The sequence below is a fragment of the Bradysia coprophila genome, assembly GCF_014529535.1.
Source record: "Bradysia coprophila strain Holo2 chromosome X unlocalized genomic scaffold, BU_Bcop_v1 contig_173, whole genome shotgun sequence".
NCBI classification, from domain to species: domain Eukaryota; kingdom Metazoa; phylum Arthropoda; class Insecta; order Diptera; family Sciaridae; genus Bradysia; species Bradysia coprophila.
Window position 1 is genome coordinate 1,671,843 of NW_023503302.1, and position 16,233 is coordinate 1,688,075.

Consider the following 16,233-nt stretch of genomic DNA (forward strand, 5'->3'; position numbering starts at 1 on the left):
CTCGTAATTATCTTAGCTGAAATTATTATACTTTGTGGTAAGTTTGAGATGGCAAAGTGTTTTTTTAAGAGTCCTGTGAGGGGATGCATCGATTTTTTTTTATGTTTTCACTCACTAATATGTGATAGTAAGAATTGTGTGACTTGTTGATGTTTTTTAAGTGCGATAAATATTTATTTCGCACGTATTTTGGGTGCCATTTTTTGCATGTAAAACTGGCTCAAACGGCACTACACACAAGCGGCGTAAAAGTATAGAATTTTTCCACTGAATTGGATAAAATCTGTTTGACATTCTTTCAAGGAATCATTTTGTGTATCGCCAATTATCGAAATGAGATGAATTGATACAAAATACCAGTTAACTCCAACAATTTACCATCACTTCAAATTTCATTTCAAAAATTAATTTATTAATGCGGAAGATTCGTTGTTATCCATCGGTAAACCCTTTCCTGTAGTTTCCTAGCATCCAATTATTAAAATTTACATTGGTCACAGAGCACAAAAATGTCGGAAATCTATAATCCCTCTAAGTAAATGAATGGTTGTACCCAGCAATTCTCTTTCACGACGAAATTCGATATCGTTTTGTTATTCTGTGTACAAATGAACGGAAATCGTAACGAAAGAAAGAAAAAAAATATAAAACTTAATTATCCATAATATCAACCATTACCGACCGACCAACAACAACAATCAACCTTTTTATTTCTCATCCACCTATTCGCCACCTCCACCCAAACATTGCCTTTCAAGAAAAGAAGAAAAAAAAACCGAAAAACTTGATAATAAATTAGTAGTAAATGGCTTATATCCGACAAAATAATACAAAAGTTTTTCAAGAATCATTTGTCATTATGCATACATAATATACGATATTGCGTGAAACCCTCATTTATATTGCCATCGAGTCAATGGCATATTCAATGAATAAACACAAAAAGGCAACACCACCAAAAACGCTTTCAATCGCTTTGTATGTTATATTATATGTTTTCACATATAAATAATATGTGTTGTTTAGCTATCTAAATGCTACATCAATAAATGATCCATCCAGCGGCAGCAGCAGAAAACAACAACAATAGGAGCGGCTAGAAAAAAATCAACAACAAAGAATTGACAAAAAAACGCGCTTCGAACACAACAAAAAACGTAATGGTTTAGCTTTTAGCTATCGCTTTTCACGACCGTAATGGATTGAGCCAAACATTATAATAGTTTTCACCAAAAGTAATCCAATTACAAGTGAACCTTTCACTTGTCTACTTGTATCTATACATATTTTTTTCTACACATTCCTATTCACACATATCTTTCACCAGCTTACAATATTTTCGTTGACTGCATGTAGAGCCCCCTCCTTAAGACATTAGACCGAAAACATTAAACTTTGTGCGCTTTTCCATTAAACAAATTATGCTCTGATTCAATTCTTCCTCTATATTTTGATGGTGTGTATGTGTCTATATAACCATAACCCAAACACCGTAGTTCGGATAATGCTTTTTTCATTCTCTTCGGTTGTTTTTCGACTAACAAATAAGTTGTATCTGTAATACACTTTTTAGATAATTTTCCCTGCTTCTTTTTATTCGGTTATGTTGTTGTGTGTATGCAATTCATCCAATATATACTTTTCACGTCATTATGTTGGCTGATGTTGAAGAAGGGTAAAAAAAATTATTGAAGGTATTGCGAGTGTGGATGGGTTTACTTTGTTTACATCGGCAGGAGTGTAGATTTATTAATCAAGTAGTAACTTAAGTAAATGGAAAACTGTGGTAGATGGTCGAGATATAATATAATAATGAATGGTAATTGGAAAAATGCATTAGCTCCTTGATTGTAATGAAGGGTTGTGTGGATTGTGATATTTCAGCTTTATGCATGGATCATGCAAAGAATGTGTGTGTTCGGATAAATGTGACTTATGAAAAATACGGAAAATTTGAATGGAAAAGCACTTCACTTTCAGTACATATAAATCCACTTGTTTATATATAAGGAAAAACCGCCGACAATGTATAGGAGTAGAGTCGTGTAACGGTATATTTTGAGTTATAATAGGCATCAAGGAACCCATTTAGCCGTCAATTCATTTAAACACACAAAAAGGTTTTTTTTTCCTTATCAAAAGGTGTTTTTCCCGGAATGAGTCTATATATATCGAGTGATATAAGAAAGGAAAATGGGAGAATATTACAAATTAAACAAAAAAAAATATCAACGGTTGTCAGTAGCAGGATATAGAAAAAATATACCAAATCGTTAGCCTATATTGTATGTGAAAAACGTGTGGGTTGTGTACCCGTAAGCGCCTATTTAGCACAGTTTATGTAAAAGAGAATTTCAAAAAATAATTTTGTTTTGATTTATGTACTCACCATCCTCCTTGTCGCGTCAGCGTAAATCCAAATCTAGAGTCCCGATCAACTGAAACCCGTATACCGACGATACCCAAACCTTGTGGCGTCACCACTTGACCACGCATCACAGATACTCGGCTACAAAAATTGGCACAGAAAATTTCTTAAATATTAATCAATCCATTGGGAGAATGTTAATTTTTTTTGTAAAAATATAATAAAACCGAAAAAAATATGTTGGTTAGTATAACAATTTAAAAATATAAAAAAAATATTTTTTTTTGTTGAAAATATAAATACAAATAATTGAACATTATACGGAAATATTTAATAAAACATGTTCGGATGAAAAATAATTGTTTGGTATATATAAATATATGATAAATATTTTCAAAAAAATGGTAAAATCAAAGAGAAATTTCATTTTTTTTTGTCGGCGAAAAAAATATAAATTTTCATTCCGGTCCTCTTTTATTGAAACAGACCAAATTTTCTTATTTACATTTTTTATTTCTGGTTTTCTTTCTCCTTTTGTTTATTTCATTTAATCAAAAAAAAATCAAAAATAATTATTTTTCTCTTTGATTTTCAAATGAAAATACTATTAGGAAAAACAAATAAAAAAAAACTTTTTTTTGCGCCACCCAGAGCCAGAACGAATTGATTTTTTTATATTCCATTCAACCTGATATCGGTTTATATTTACTGACTTTTTCGAATCCATGGATATTGTGGATGCTTTTGAAATGAATTTAATTCTCTAAAGACACAATACACCACCAATTCTTTCTTCTTCTTCTTCTTTTTTTTGAATGATATTTTCTATAAGTTTTCCAATAGAAGAGCTTTGAGAAATGTGTTTTTATTTATTTATTTATTTCCTGGTTATATTCGCTTGTATGTAAGCCATAAGCAATAAAGTTGAAAACTTTGTTAACTTTCGTGTAATGTAGTTTGGTGCAATATATATATTTATACGAACGCGAAACAGACGAAAACCTTCGTCGGTTACGACCATAACGTCAGTTAGACGTAACATGGAGAGTGGAATAGAATGCACAGGGAAAACAGAACAGGGAGGAAAATATAACAAGAACATCATTTTGAGTTACGTTTTTGGGTAGTGAAATTTATGTGAGGGATTATAAAATAGATTTCTGGGTTTATACTTTAACTGTTTGTCTGCGTAATTTATCTTACAAAATGTGAAAGATTTTTCCGAACAAGCCGTTTTAAGTTGCAAACTATTATGTGGAGAAGAGATATAGATAAAAAAAATATTTCGGTTATATTCTTACGGGTATTTCGCCAGGCATAGTGTGTTGGATTGTTAATATAATAAAACGCACATCACCGTTTTTCGGGGGGGTTGTTTCAAAGATCCACAGGGGTTTGATTTTTATTAGTTGGTGACGTGTCTGTGGGAATTGATTTGAGAAAATTGTTGTTTTTCTTCAGATAGCCATGTTCGCAATGGTTCTAGCTAATAGAACTTATGGCCACACACATCTATACATATGTGTATAGGCGTATGCATTGTCTCGGTATTCCTTGTTCAATGTCATTTAAAGCTTTGCACAAATTGCTTTTTCTGCAAATAATTTTGTATATTTTGGGGGCCGGACATGAGCACTTTTATTGGAGAAAGTTATATTTAAATGTGATATATTGTTTGAAATAAGTTGTTTTCTCAGAAGGGGGTAGACGGTTAAATGTATTATATTGTTGTGGTTTTCAGTTTTACTGTTGTATGGCAGAAGAAAGACGAATGATTAAGTTGTAGAAATTTATATGGGGATTGAATTGTTTTTCGCTTCGATATGAATTGTTGTTGGACAAGTAAAATATGTGTGGAATCAGTTGACTTGGAAATTTATAGTTTATACCACATGTGAAGTTTGCATTGTTGAGAAATATAAATTAATGACTTATGAAGATAAATAGGAATTGTTTTCAAAAAGTATATTTTAATATACAAAATATATTCCCTTTTGATCGATGCGATAGATTTAGTTCTCCAAGTGTGTTATAAATGTAATAACGAATACGATTCATTTTAAAATGGAAATGCTGAGCTGTATAATTACAAAAGCTGTTCCGTCATACGTTCCCGAGTGATGAATGTTGAATTTAAGTTTGTGATAGGTTTCCGGATAAGTTTGATAAATGTTGCGATGGACTTAGAATTGAGTAAATTATATTCGGGATTGTTCATTACTCTCTTAAAACAGTAGAATTGCAAATGGAACAGACTGATACTCAGGAAATGCATTTATATTGAGCTTCGACAGAACAGAGCAAAATTTGGAATTTGACTTATAAGAAAAGTCCTAACAGTTCTATGTCTAGGCTACGACAAGGATATAGTTGCTGTTTGTTAAAGGTTAACCAGAAAACTTTATAAAAATGAAATTGTAATTATTATCCAGAAAACGACAAAGAATGGTACACATTTATTCATAATTTGAATCAAAATTATTAAGTTATAAATGTTTGCCGCAAATTTAAATAAATTTATTCAACAAGAGTTGGAAAATTATTTTCAAAATGTGCCAAAGTTAAAAATGCAAACAACAAGTCGCAGCTATTGTGGGAATTGGTTTCAGTCACATTATTATAGTTGTTATGACAACAGATGAAAAAAGTCGTGGATTTGTAAAGTTGTAAATGTTTTATGAATCTCGAGTTAATATTGTTTGATCGAACCAATGATTTATGTGACTCTGAAGTGCAAAGACATTCAAATCGACATGTGTGATAAAAATGCATATTTATTCCGGTTACACGTTTTCCGAAAGAAAAACAACATCAAAATTAGTGTGTCCAATGACATAAATTGTTGTTGACCTACGATAGGAAATAAGTTCCAATAACATTTCGTTGAGAGAACAAACCTAAACATTTGCTCAGTTGATTTATGTACAAATGAAGGCAAATATTCATATAAACATCTACATGAAAATTCATTTTATCCATTTTCCACATCTATTTCCATTTAACAATTTTTTTTTAAATAAACAGAATTCGCTCTAGCTCGGTCACCGTTATCATTTATTTTGTTTTTCCCTTCACTATTTTTGTATGCATGTAAAAGTAAATATTTCGATTTGTTTGCATCGAAATAGTTAAAAAACAAAAAAACAAAAAAACAAAACGAAAATTAAAATGAAGAAGATAAACATTTCTCTCTCTCTTTTTTTTTGTTTTCAATGTTTATATAACTATGAATGTTGATTTTCAAAATGACACATGCAATTGAGTTCTGCATTCACCATCACACACCATCAGCAGAGTGACAAAAGTAACTATGAAAAGCATGATTTATTTTCATATTGGTGTTGCCCGTTCAATGACGCTTGCCAATTCAATTGATTGAAAATAAGGAGAATTTCTGTCCAATATGGAATTGAATGTATGTTTTATCGGAAAAAACAAATTTTAATTGCATCACTTCAATACAAACATTCGGCCAGTAGCGTTGCGATGTTTAATTGAGTTCGGTTTCTTTTGTCCATTTTGTCATTCTGTTGATTTTGTGCATTAATTTTTGTGTTAAAAATATTATTGCAAATTCTTTTTTGGTTATAATAAATAACTAACAAAATAAAATTATCATCCTGGTGCGTATTTATACATAATTTTGTCTTTCGTTTAAAACATTTTCCGAAAACTTTTTACCATTCTTCAATTAAAAAAAAAAAAATTAAAAATTGGTAAACGTTTTAATCCGACGAGTTTTATTCCTAGCGATATTTATTTATCTCTCTCTCGTAGATAGCGTTCCTATTTAACTCTAAATTTTTTGCAATTTTTATTCTGCTTATTTCGTTTAAAAATATTTGCCAAAATAACTTACGGAATAACACATTTATTTCTGATTAAAAAGTTGGCAAACATTTGAAACACGCTAAATTCATCGCAGTTTCACCGGCAGGCTAATGCACATGAATTTTTTGAATTTTATCAAATTATCAAAAATTAAGTCACAAATGCGTTTAAAAGAGTCGATTTCAACGGTAGTTAATTTTCGTGTTTGTAGAAATTTTTAGAGAGTAGCTGTCGGAACCTGATGGATGGTGACCCTATGTATACAATACGTCAAAATTGTATGTAAAATTGAGAGAATCTCTTACCACAAATAAATTTACTGAGATTTAGGTTTGAGCAATTTAGACAAATTTTGCCAAAAAAAACAACCTTAAACCGTGTCAAAAGTAGTAGTCGCACATATACAGGGCCAAATATTAAGAAATATTTCAGTGAATTTGGTTTGTTGAAATTCATGGAAAAAATTCTCAATATTTTATTAGGCACTGCAAAAACACCGTTTAGTCAACGCCTCACTCTCCCCTCATTTGTTGGTTTGTGGCGGCGAAGGTTTGCATCACAAGCAGTAGGCAAAGACTAAATTTCCACTACTAAAAACAACAAATTTGCAACCAACCGTACTACACTTTACGTTCTTGCAAAATAAGCACAGAAAACCACTTCTAAGAACGAAAATAACGACACATTTACATATGGAAAGCATGTATAATTAAAAAAGACTCTGCGATAAAAGAGTTCAAACAGGAAAAATCTCAATTAAAGTTACTTAGTTAATGGTGACGTGTTTAATCTTCAGGTCACATTATACTCGATGTTTTTTTAGGTCGAGAGGATTATACCGATATGAAAATGCGTCTGAACCAAGGCCTGAACGCAAAAACTCATAACGTTTTAAGGCGAAATAAGGTTGAGAAAATTTGCTTTCCGAGTCAATAGTTGCATCGGTATTACTACTTATAGTACCAAAAGCTCGCCAATGAACTTCTTGGAATTCAATCGACTGGTATAATTCGAGTTATAATTTAACAAATGAAATTCTACAGGTAAAATGTAATTCCGGCGTCATTTCGTGCTTAACTAGTTTTCAGGTCTTTCACGATTGTAAAGCACCTACCACTACCATCTAACTCACTACATTTGAATTTCGAGCGTATTATGATCACAATCAACATTTAAAAGTAGTCCAACATGTATAACCGAAATGTATAGATGGTATCGTTTATTAAATCAAAAACTTAATTAAACCACAAGATACCAAACATGAATACCTTTTGCAATTTTCTCCAAGAACAGTATGAATGGAGAAAGACTTCCAACATATACATAACCACATAATTAATGAGAAAACGTCCTGATATTTGAAACTAAACCTTTGATCTTTTATGCAGAGTTTAATTAATGGAAATTCTACCACTCAAACAATTCCTGCATCCCGAAAACACACGCTCTCGTATATATTTTATCAAATTCAATTTCTCAATGATATCCGAAAGTCGGATTTACATCCGAATATCTGTTTAAAATATTTAAAATATCTATACATCGATTTCAAGTGAAGAATTATGATTACCAATTAAATTCGTCTTTTGAAAATACTACACCGCACTTGAATGGAAATCAGTTGTACTGTTATGCTATAATTTACCGACGGTCATTCACATTAAACATCTAACTTTGTCTGTAATAGTCTTCGTCTCCCAATGTTCCTGTGCATAGCTCAGACTGGCAACTTTTTGTATATTTATTTACGGTACACATGTACGCTTTTTGCTATGAATATGAGTTTTTTTTACTCATGATTTCACTTCTATATAATGTTTGACTGAAATACTGAAAATGCAGACTGTAGTTAGATGTTGTGAATAGGACATGTTTGTTTGTTGATCACAACACATTTAGTGAAGATAGTTGACTGTGGACATTGACATAAAAGGCATGTGAATTGCAATATACCGCAGTGTGAAACGAACAGTATATCTATAACGATTCTATCACAAAATATATATTTATATTAAAACAAACATTCTTTTCTCGTATCGTTTTAATTTAAAACAAATGAAATATCGGAAAATAAGTTGACATTCGAGAATGTAATCGACTATGCTGTTATATTTCTGAGAGAGTGTGTGCACAAAATTTATATGTTATTTTGCTTATAGATTTCCAAACTGTTTCCCATATTTTCTCTATGTATTGTTATATATATGCGACAGTCTTACCAATCTCTTTATATTTTTCTCACAGTTAAATAGTTATTTCCAAGGAAATGAATATGTTGATGAGGAAATTGCATATTTAGTCCCGGAATTTTATTTACTTTATACCTGAACATTCAATATTATTTTACCTACAGAAAAAATTCACTTCATTTTTTTGTGTGCAAAAACCGATTGAATTCTTGATAGAATTTCCCAGTAATTGTATCGTTCCAAATGGAAAACTTTTCCGAAAACTTCGTTTCAAGTATTGTGGAAAATGGAAAATTTATCTTTATCTTTCACTTAATCGCTTCACTTTAATTTTGTAAATTTAATAGAAAAATGGCTTTTTTTACGCCATTACATTAATATAGAAAGTTTTTAATAACATTTCGGGTTACGTGTTAATGCATATTTCACATTCGATAAAGCATTTTCTTGAAAACTAATTTTAAGACACGGCGGGTTTTACAGTTCTGCGAATATTATAAGCAATAAAGCCTGCATCATTGCTTGTCGTGAATTATAAATTTTATATGATTGCAATGGAATGAATTGCGATTTATTATTATTATTTTGTGATGCCATTATTGTGCTAGAAATTCAAAAACTTTTTCTCAATCAGAACCAATTTGATGATTGCATTCAAAAGCTACTTGTTTTACTTATTTAAAGTTTTGTTTTGGCGAGCTTATGGAATCGAATACCAACGATGACTAATAATAAGAGCAAAAAATTGTCTAATGTAATGTAATTCTCAAAATGAAACCTTTCAAGAATTTAAAGAAATTTAACTCTTGAAAATAGAAAATAGACCCTTCTTGGAAGCTAAAAGAAGCTCTTTTCTATGGCGACGCATTTAATCGCAGAACCTGAGAATCTGAAACCGAAGGAAACCAAACCGAATTGAATTTCTAAACCGCAAGAAACCGAAGCCAACCAGCAAAATTAGTGTCTTAACAATTTTCCCACTAAAAATAAAAATTATCAAAATTATTTGGAAGAGCCGTCGCAACCACAATCTAAAAATCCAGTTAAAGTATTTAGATCGCCGGCTGGGTCATTTCTATCAAGTTCAGGTAACCAGCTCATCCCTGTCCCAGCACTTAATATATCTCAAGTGAAGAAACGCCTTGAAACTGACACTGACAATTTATAAGAGGATTTTATCCTTCTATTATTTCAAAGAGACCAATCGACTCATTGATTGTCTTTAATGAGCCAATTAGATTTTTTTAGAATTTCTACATTTCCAATTTTAATATATAAAAAAAGTGTCCACGTCTAACTAATATTTCATATTCCTATTACAGTTCAATGGTTAAAAAACAGAGAAAAAAAATCGTTTCGTATGCGTTATGTATAAAAAAGCATTTACGTTTTTGTCTCGCATCACTTGAAAACGTATGAAATCAGGTTTCAGTTTAAACTTCATTGTTATAATTCGCGCACATATAACCCAACACGTACAACTTTTTGAAGTTTTAAAAACATGTAACTTTTATACAATTTTTTTTTATTTTGTTGCGAGTTAAAAACCATAAAACGTTTTCCTCTCTTTACCCGAAATGCTGGGATGGAAAAAAAACGGTTGTATGGAAAAAAAATATTTTTTTTTTTCATATTTGTTAATACATAAATTTACTGAGTGTGTACATGCCACTTAAATTATTTTTTATGCTACAGTACGTATACGAAATCAATCGTTTTATGTAAATTCTACTGAAAAGCTCTCGATATTGAATATTATGTGATGGAAATAATGTACAGCATGAAAACACGATATTATATGGGATTTTTTTTCCACAATATTTTTTTTCTGCATTGACTCCTGCATTAATTATTCTTTTCACGTAATTACTTAATGCCAAATAAAACAAATTTAAGTGGATTCAGTATTCGATATAATTCTTTTTCTCACAATTTTACCTTTCAGGGAAATTATATAGCTATAATGATTGGTATATCGCTATGTAATATTCATTACTGTTTCATAATTTAAGAGAAAATTCAATATTCTAAAAAAAATGTTTTTTTTCTTTATTGAAATTCCATTAAATAATTTTTATTTTTGGAAAAAAAGATAGATCGATAAAAATGTCGACGACTGTCGAGACTATATAGCCAACCGGAAGTTCCATCAACGTACGGTGGTATGATAAGGAATGTCAATTCGGTCGAACACAGATATACAAAATATCCAGAAATATAGAGATCTGGTTGTATACCCAGCATGAATAATTTCAGAGTAAAACTTCAGAGGTCAGCGGAACCTGCTGAACTTAAATAAAAAAGAGAACGTTCGCAATCAATGATAAAAACAAAAATTCGACAACAAAACTAGGTCAACAAGATAGAAAAACTTTAATATTATTTTGTCATATCCTCAACTTTCTTAATGTTTATTGAACTATTTTGGTTCTAACAGTTGCAAGTTATAGACATTAGTCGTGGCGTTATTCTACGAATTTCTAGAGGCTATTAAATAACAAAACTTTTGTTTTCTTTTTACCATTGGTTCGGTTCTCTCTCTTTCGATTCTTTACAAAATTTTGTCAGCCTTTTGACAGCTACAAAGAATCAGAAATTTATTTATGACAGGACCACAATATCTGATTTAAGTAAATAGAAAAATAGTCACAGAGAAGATAAAATAAACTGCTGGAGTTTTAATACTAAATTATGTATTTTCGTTGTTGCGGCATTAATATGAAATTAATGGCGAAAATGTGCCGGAATAATAATTTCGAGTTGTATATTAATCTATAAAATATTTAACCCATGGAAGTTCATGATTTTATGTCTGGTGATGAATCATTTCAGCCACGTTACATCCAAATTCTGACCTCATTATTACGAATATATTTGCACAGTTTTCGTTTTTAAATATTTAGGTGTGGAAATGGTAAAATTGTTTTTCTTTTTTTTTCCTGTTAAAGATTTTATTCATGGAAAGCTGCTGTGATGGAAACTGCTATGAATTATGAATTATTTTAGGTGGCAGCCTTTCCACTTCGAATGGGTATGGACCTATTGTATTCAACTAAGTGAATGTGAAAATGTATGAAATAGTGAGACGTTTCGGCGGGTAATGTCAGTGAACGTAGTGTAATGTAACGAAAAGTTGCCATCACTCTATATGGTCCAAGAGTATCTTGTAAGCATAAAATTTAATATTTCTAATCAATATATGACGCACGGGGCACAAAAATGAACAGTCCGGGATATTGAGAGAACGATAAATGCTTTTGACTTTATCTATTTGCTTGAGTCTTAAGTCCACCATTTTCGGTTAAGGAACTACATCACTCAGACACACGTGTTCACTTATTGCAAGCTTACGCTTGTCTGCCCGCTGCCTGAACTCCCTATGACCCATTGCAAAAGCTTTGATGAAAAAAAACTTCATCATTAAAGAAACACCTCTTGCATTTTTTTCAACATAATTGCTGTGAGATATTAAACACATGCATTTCTACTGTAATGTAATTATATCAAAGAAATCTGTGGCTTTTCGTTTAAACATGAGAGCATATGTTTACCGCCTCTAATTGACTGAACAGCCGACTTTGGCTTATTGGAGCGGTTAATTTTTGTATATTAACATTACACATACACACACCAGCGATTCCTTTGATTTCATATTTCCCATTTTACCATAAAAACAAAATTAACATGAAATATCCCCCCGTTTCACAAAAGTAATGAGCAAATACAATCCGAATATCAAACGTAAAAACCCTTAATGAAGCTCACCGAAAATATAACCAATTCAAATACACGTATAAATAAATAGAGCAATCAACAACTGATTTATATCTGTAACTGAAATTGGTCAAATTAGCTCAGGCCGAAAATAAATTCTCATTAAAATTACTAAAAATAATCGATTTACATTCACGATAATGCTGCCACGATATGGACGAATGTATGATTTCTGTAATTATGAAATTTATTTTATTATTCAGTATACCGAGTTTATTATTTGCTCCGACGACACACAACAAAATTACTCCAATTTCTATGATTAATACGTTTCATAAAAAAGATTGGTTTTACGCGCAAATAAATTAGTATATTGACAACTGATCGCCGCCGTTATGTTCTGTTTAAATATATATGGACAGGTATGTTTGATGTTTATTACAGAATTTATCTATAACATCAATAAATAAAAAAATAACATGAAAGACAGGGTGAAAACCGAATAATTCTGGAATTTAAAACTTCAACGGGTGAGTAGCATTCCAGCGATACAGCTATTGTACAACATGTCCTTAAATCATTTCATGATTGGAGGAATGCAATTCTATTTTCATGAGGGGTTGTGTTCAAAAATGAACTTCTTTTTTTTTGTTTATGAACTCGCCCAATGCAAGGATATTTTACATATAATCATCTGTCAAAATTTATTGTACAAACTAATAAATTACAAGATTTCGGTTCGGAGGCTCAAAAATTTTTAAACAACGGAAGTAAAAGATTATAATTACCGAGATAGTGTAGTCAATTTTCGATTTTTTTCCCTTAGACTCTAGATAAGTTATCATCAAGTTATCAATGATAGGAAATCATCCATTTGAATTACTTAAAGATTCGATTCATAGGTCTTTCGTGTTTTGATTTTCATTATGCTGTCAAATCGTTTCCAATCTAGCATTACTATGATCCAGCGATCAAACAGCTGTAATAAAAACTCACGAAAATTGCGTTTGGCACGGATATGGAAAAGCCCTTTTTAACATGAACTTTCCAGGTTATAGGATGAGGTTTATAAACAGCTGTATTAAGATCGGCAGTTTAGATATTATTCCCAACCACTGGATAATAGTAATTTTTCATTCAGTGACTATACAATGGAGACACAACATCGAACATACACACAATAATGTTTTATTGTTGTATGTATGATGGGGTTTTATTTTTCCATTTTTTTTTGTGCGCTTATGTGATTTATTTGAAATTTTATCTATGGACTGGTGGGTTACATGTAAATGTAATGTAGATTTGCACGCCCATGTAATTACGTTGAACGCAACATTTTAATATTTTATTTACAATCTAAAGTTTGTAAGAGTTTAAAAATAGGTTAAACATGGCAAATGTGTGTAATTGTTGCTAGGCACGATTTTCACGTTAAAAGCTTAAAAGAAGTGGAAATACACTGAAGCAATTAATCATCCCGCACAATCTAATCGATGTCTTGCATGTCATTTTGTATCTATCTTATGGAGAACTTTTGGGAAAGTGAACATCAACGGAAGAATAGGTGGTTTGTCATCACAAATTTTGTTGTAGGTACTTTTGACGATCTTAGTCTGTAATTTAAGTCGTCGTTTTGGTTATTGTGCAATTGAATATTTTTTCACACCAAGTGATACAGAAATAAGCCAGATAAATGGGTTAGACTATCTTTTCTGACCGTTAGTCCATTTCACAATCATTGCTTGCCATTATATTCGTATGGCAGAGGACTGGGTGTGAAAGTTATTCGAGTAAAGTTATTGTTCGAATAAAAACTGTCCAATAACTATAAACATCGCCACATCCTCTTACGATTCATCAATTCACCAATATGGATGATGCTGATGCACATTCTTGTTATTAGCGTATACAGATAAAACATTATTCGTATATGCCCTCTGTTGACTAATCAAACGACCAGACCACAACAACAAAATTGTCGCCAAACATTATTTATTGACTCGAGCGAATGGGCTTTAATATTTCATCGTAAAACCTAGATTAAATGATTAACTTTTTATTCGCCATGGTCATATCGTATAATCAAAATGGGATTTCCTTCTTTCCCCCCAAAGAATTTAAGTTTTACAACTTTTCTCTTTTTTCTTTCTTTTTTATTCGTTTTATCACCCATTTACAATATAAAGAAAATTAAGCGAAAAAAAGTCATCAATGAAAGCCACATTCGACAGTGTGGTGCGCTGAATTTTTTTTTTATCAAACAGAGATAAACAATGCGCGCTAATAGTGAAATGAAATGAAAAATTCATTTTATTTCCAGCAAATTGACGGAATTGATGTTAAAGAAATTAAACAAACACAAGGAGAATATAAAACGACGACAGAAAAACAACATAAAACGTAATGTTTTTCTGTTTGTTTTAAATCAAAGACAATCAATTCTTCACTTTCCTGTCCTTTCAGACAATGTTTTTATATATCGTAGCGCGCAAGGGATGTGGTCGTATATTATATATACACAATGCTTGGAAAAGGATTTTGTTTTTATTTAATGTGGTTTTTCAGTGAGGGTACACACAATTTTATTGCATTCAATCACGCATCGATTCGTGACATGACACAGAAATTTTAGATTAAACATTTTTGTAAGTGTTATTTGCGAATCGGAATTACTTTCTTTCTGTGTATGTCGCAGTACAATAGTGGCATGCAAATGTATTTTGTATACAACATGGAAAATACACAAACGATGCCTGGTAGGTATACAATTCATTGAACTTGTATATTGTTGTGCTTTGCGCGACATCAATTGTACTTGGTTACGGTAAAAGCGTCGAAAACGTCAAAGCATCGCTGGAAATTGGATTGTGAAATTGGTCAAATTTGTTTGTTTGTATTTGAAATCCATTGCCAATATTTCTGCTATGTTCGTTATGGACCTATCGTTTACAGATATATTGAGAGAAATCGAAACTAAACCTTTCCCATTACTAACATCAGCAACATAAATATCGAACTTTCGGTGCTTTTGTTCTAAACATTTTTAGCAGTTTGATACAAAATCTACTACTTCACACATGAAACAACTGTCTTATCTTGCATTTTTTGCAAGAAAAACGGTTGATGGTCCTCAATGAGATGTATTCTCGATTGTTACTGGTACAACGTACTCACAGTGTATCATAAATTCAAACTTCATGTCTTTACTTATGTTATAATATGATGAAAATAGTATATATATCGTGTACATATACAATTAGCGAACTATCTGAAATACACTTCAATGGCCAAAAATAAATGAAAAACTGATTCCGCTGTGTATCAAAGGAAAGCAGAGTAGCATTGAGTGTAATGTTTTTCCGTTCATAAAATGCGATGCATACACCAAGAATATTATGGCACATTGACCCGTCTTTCTGCTACTTTAAAATTCAGTGCGGTCGGGTGAAAAAAATGACTCCGCTTCATTTGTTTCCGAAGCTGTTCATGATTTTTTTATCTTTTAATAATCATAAAATCGGAGAAATAATTTGAAAGTCAAATTGCCCTTAAACTTGCAAAATAGTTTTTACCATATAGTAACCGTATCAATTCCGATTATAATCGTAAATTATTAGCAACAATATCACTGTTTCCCGCCGTGACTACTTCAGAATCCACTTGATTCTAATACCAAAAACGTTTCAACGTAATTACATTCATGTAAATAAAATTGCAAATGCAATCTTATCGTTTATGTTACTTTCTCTTTTTCCGTTTGTACAATCAACAGCAGAATATGCATTACCTATAGCAAGCACTTTAGCCAAGACGTTTGTCAACAATTTTTTTTAAATAGAATTCACCATACTGATCCGAGAGAGGATTTAATAAATAAATTTAATTAAAGTCAGTACCTCCAAAATACGAACATTTTAAAATAAATTGGAATATTTGGCCTGAAGCCAAAAAAAATATGGCTTTAATGTGGTTTAAGATGGAATAGGAAAATTATATTCGCTAGCCAACGAATTAAATTGACTTTTTTTAGTATTATGGATGTATGCAAGCCGTATATACTTATTACACACACGCTTGAGTATTCAATTTTTACTCTGTATCCAATCTTTTAGCGACTCATCTTCATTTAGG

The 16,233-nt window shown here is 31.3% G+C and overlaps 1 protein-coding gene across 8 annotated transcripts in view; it reads right to left on the bottom strand.

Moving 5' to 3' along the window:
* Positions 1-16,233, bottom strand: part of LOC119068081 (teneurin-a) — a 289,470-nt gene that overhangs the window by 35,460 nt on the left and 237,777 nt on the right. For all 8 annotated transcript variants that reach the window (XM_037171490.1, XM_037171489.1, XM_037171488.1 and 5 more), the window contains one exon: positions 2,390-2,509. In XM_037171490.1, coding sequence (XP_037027385.1) covers positions 2,390-2,509 — 120 coding nt within the window. The remainder of the gene's footprint in view (positions 1-2,389; positions 2,510-16,233) is intronic.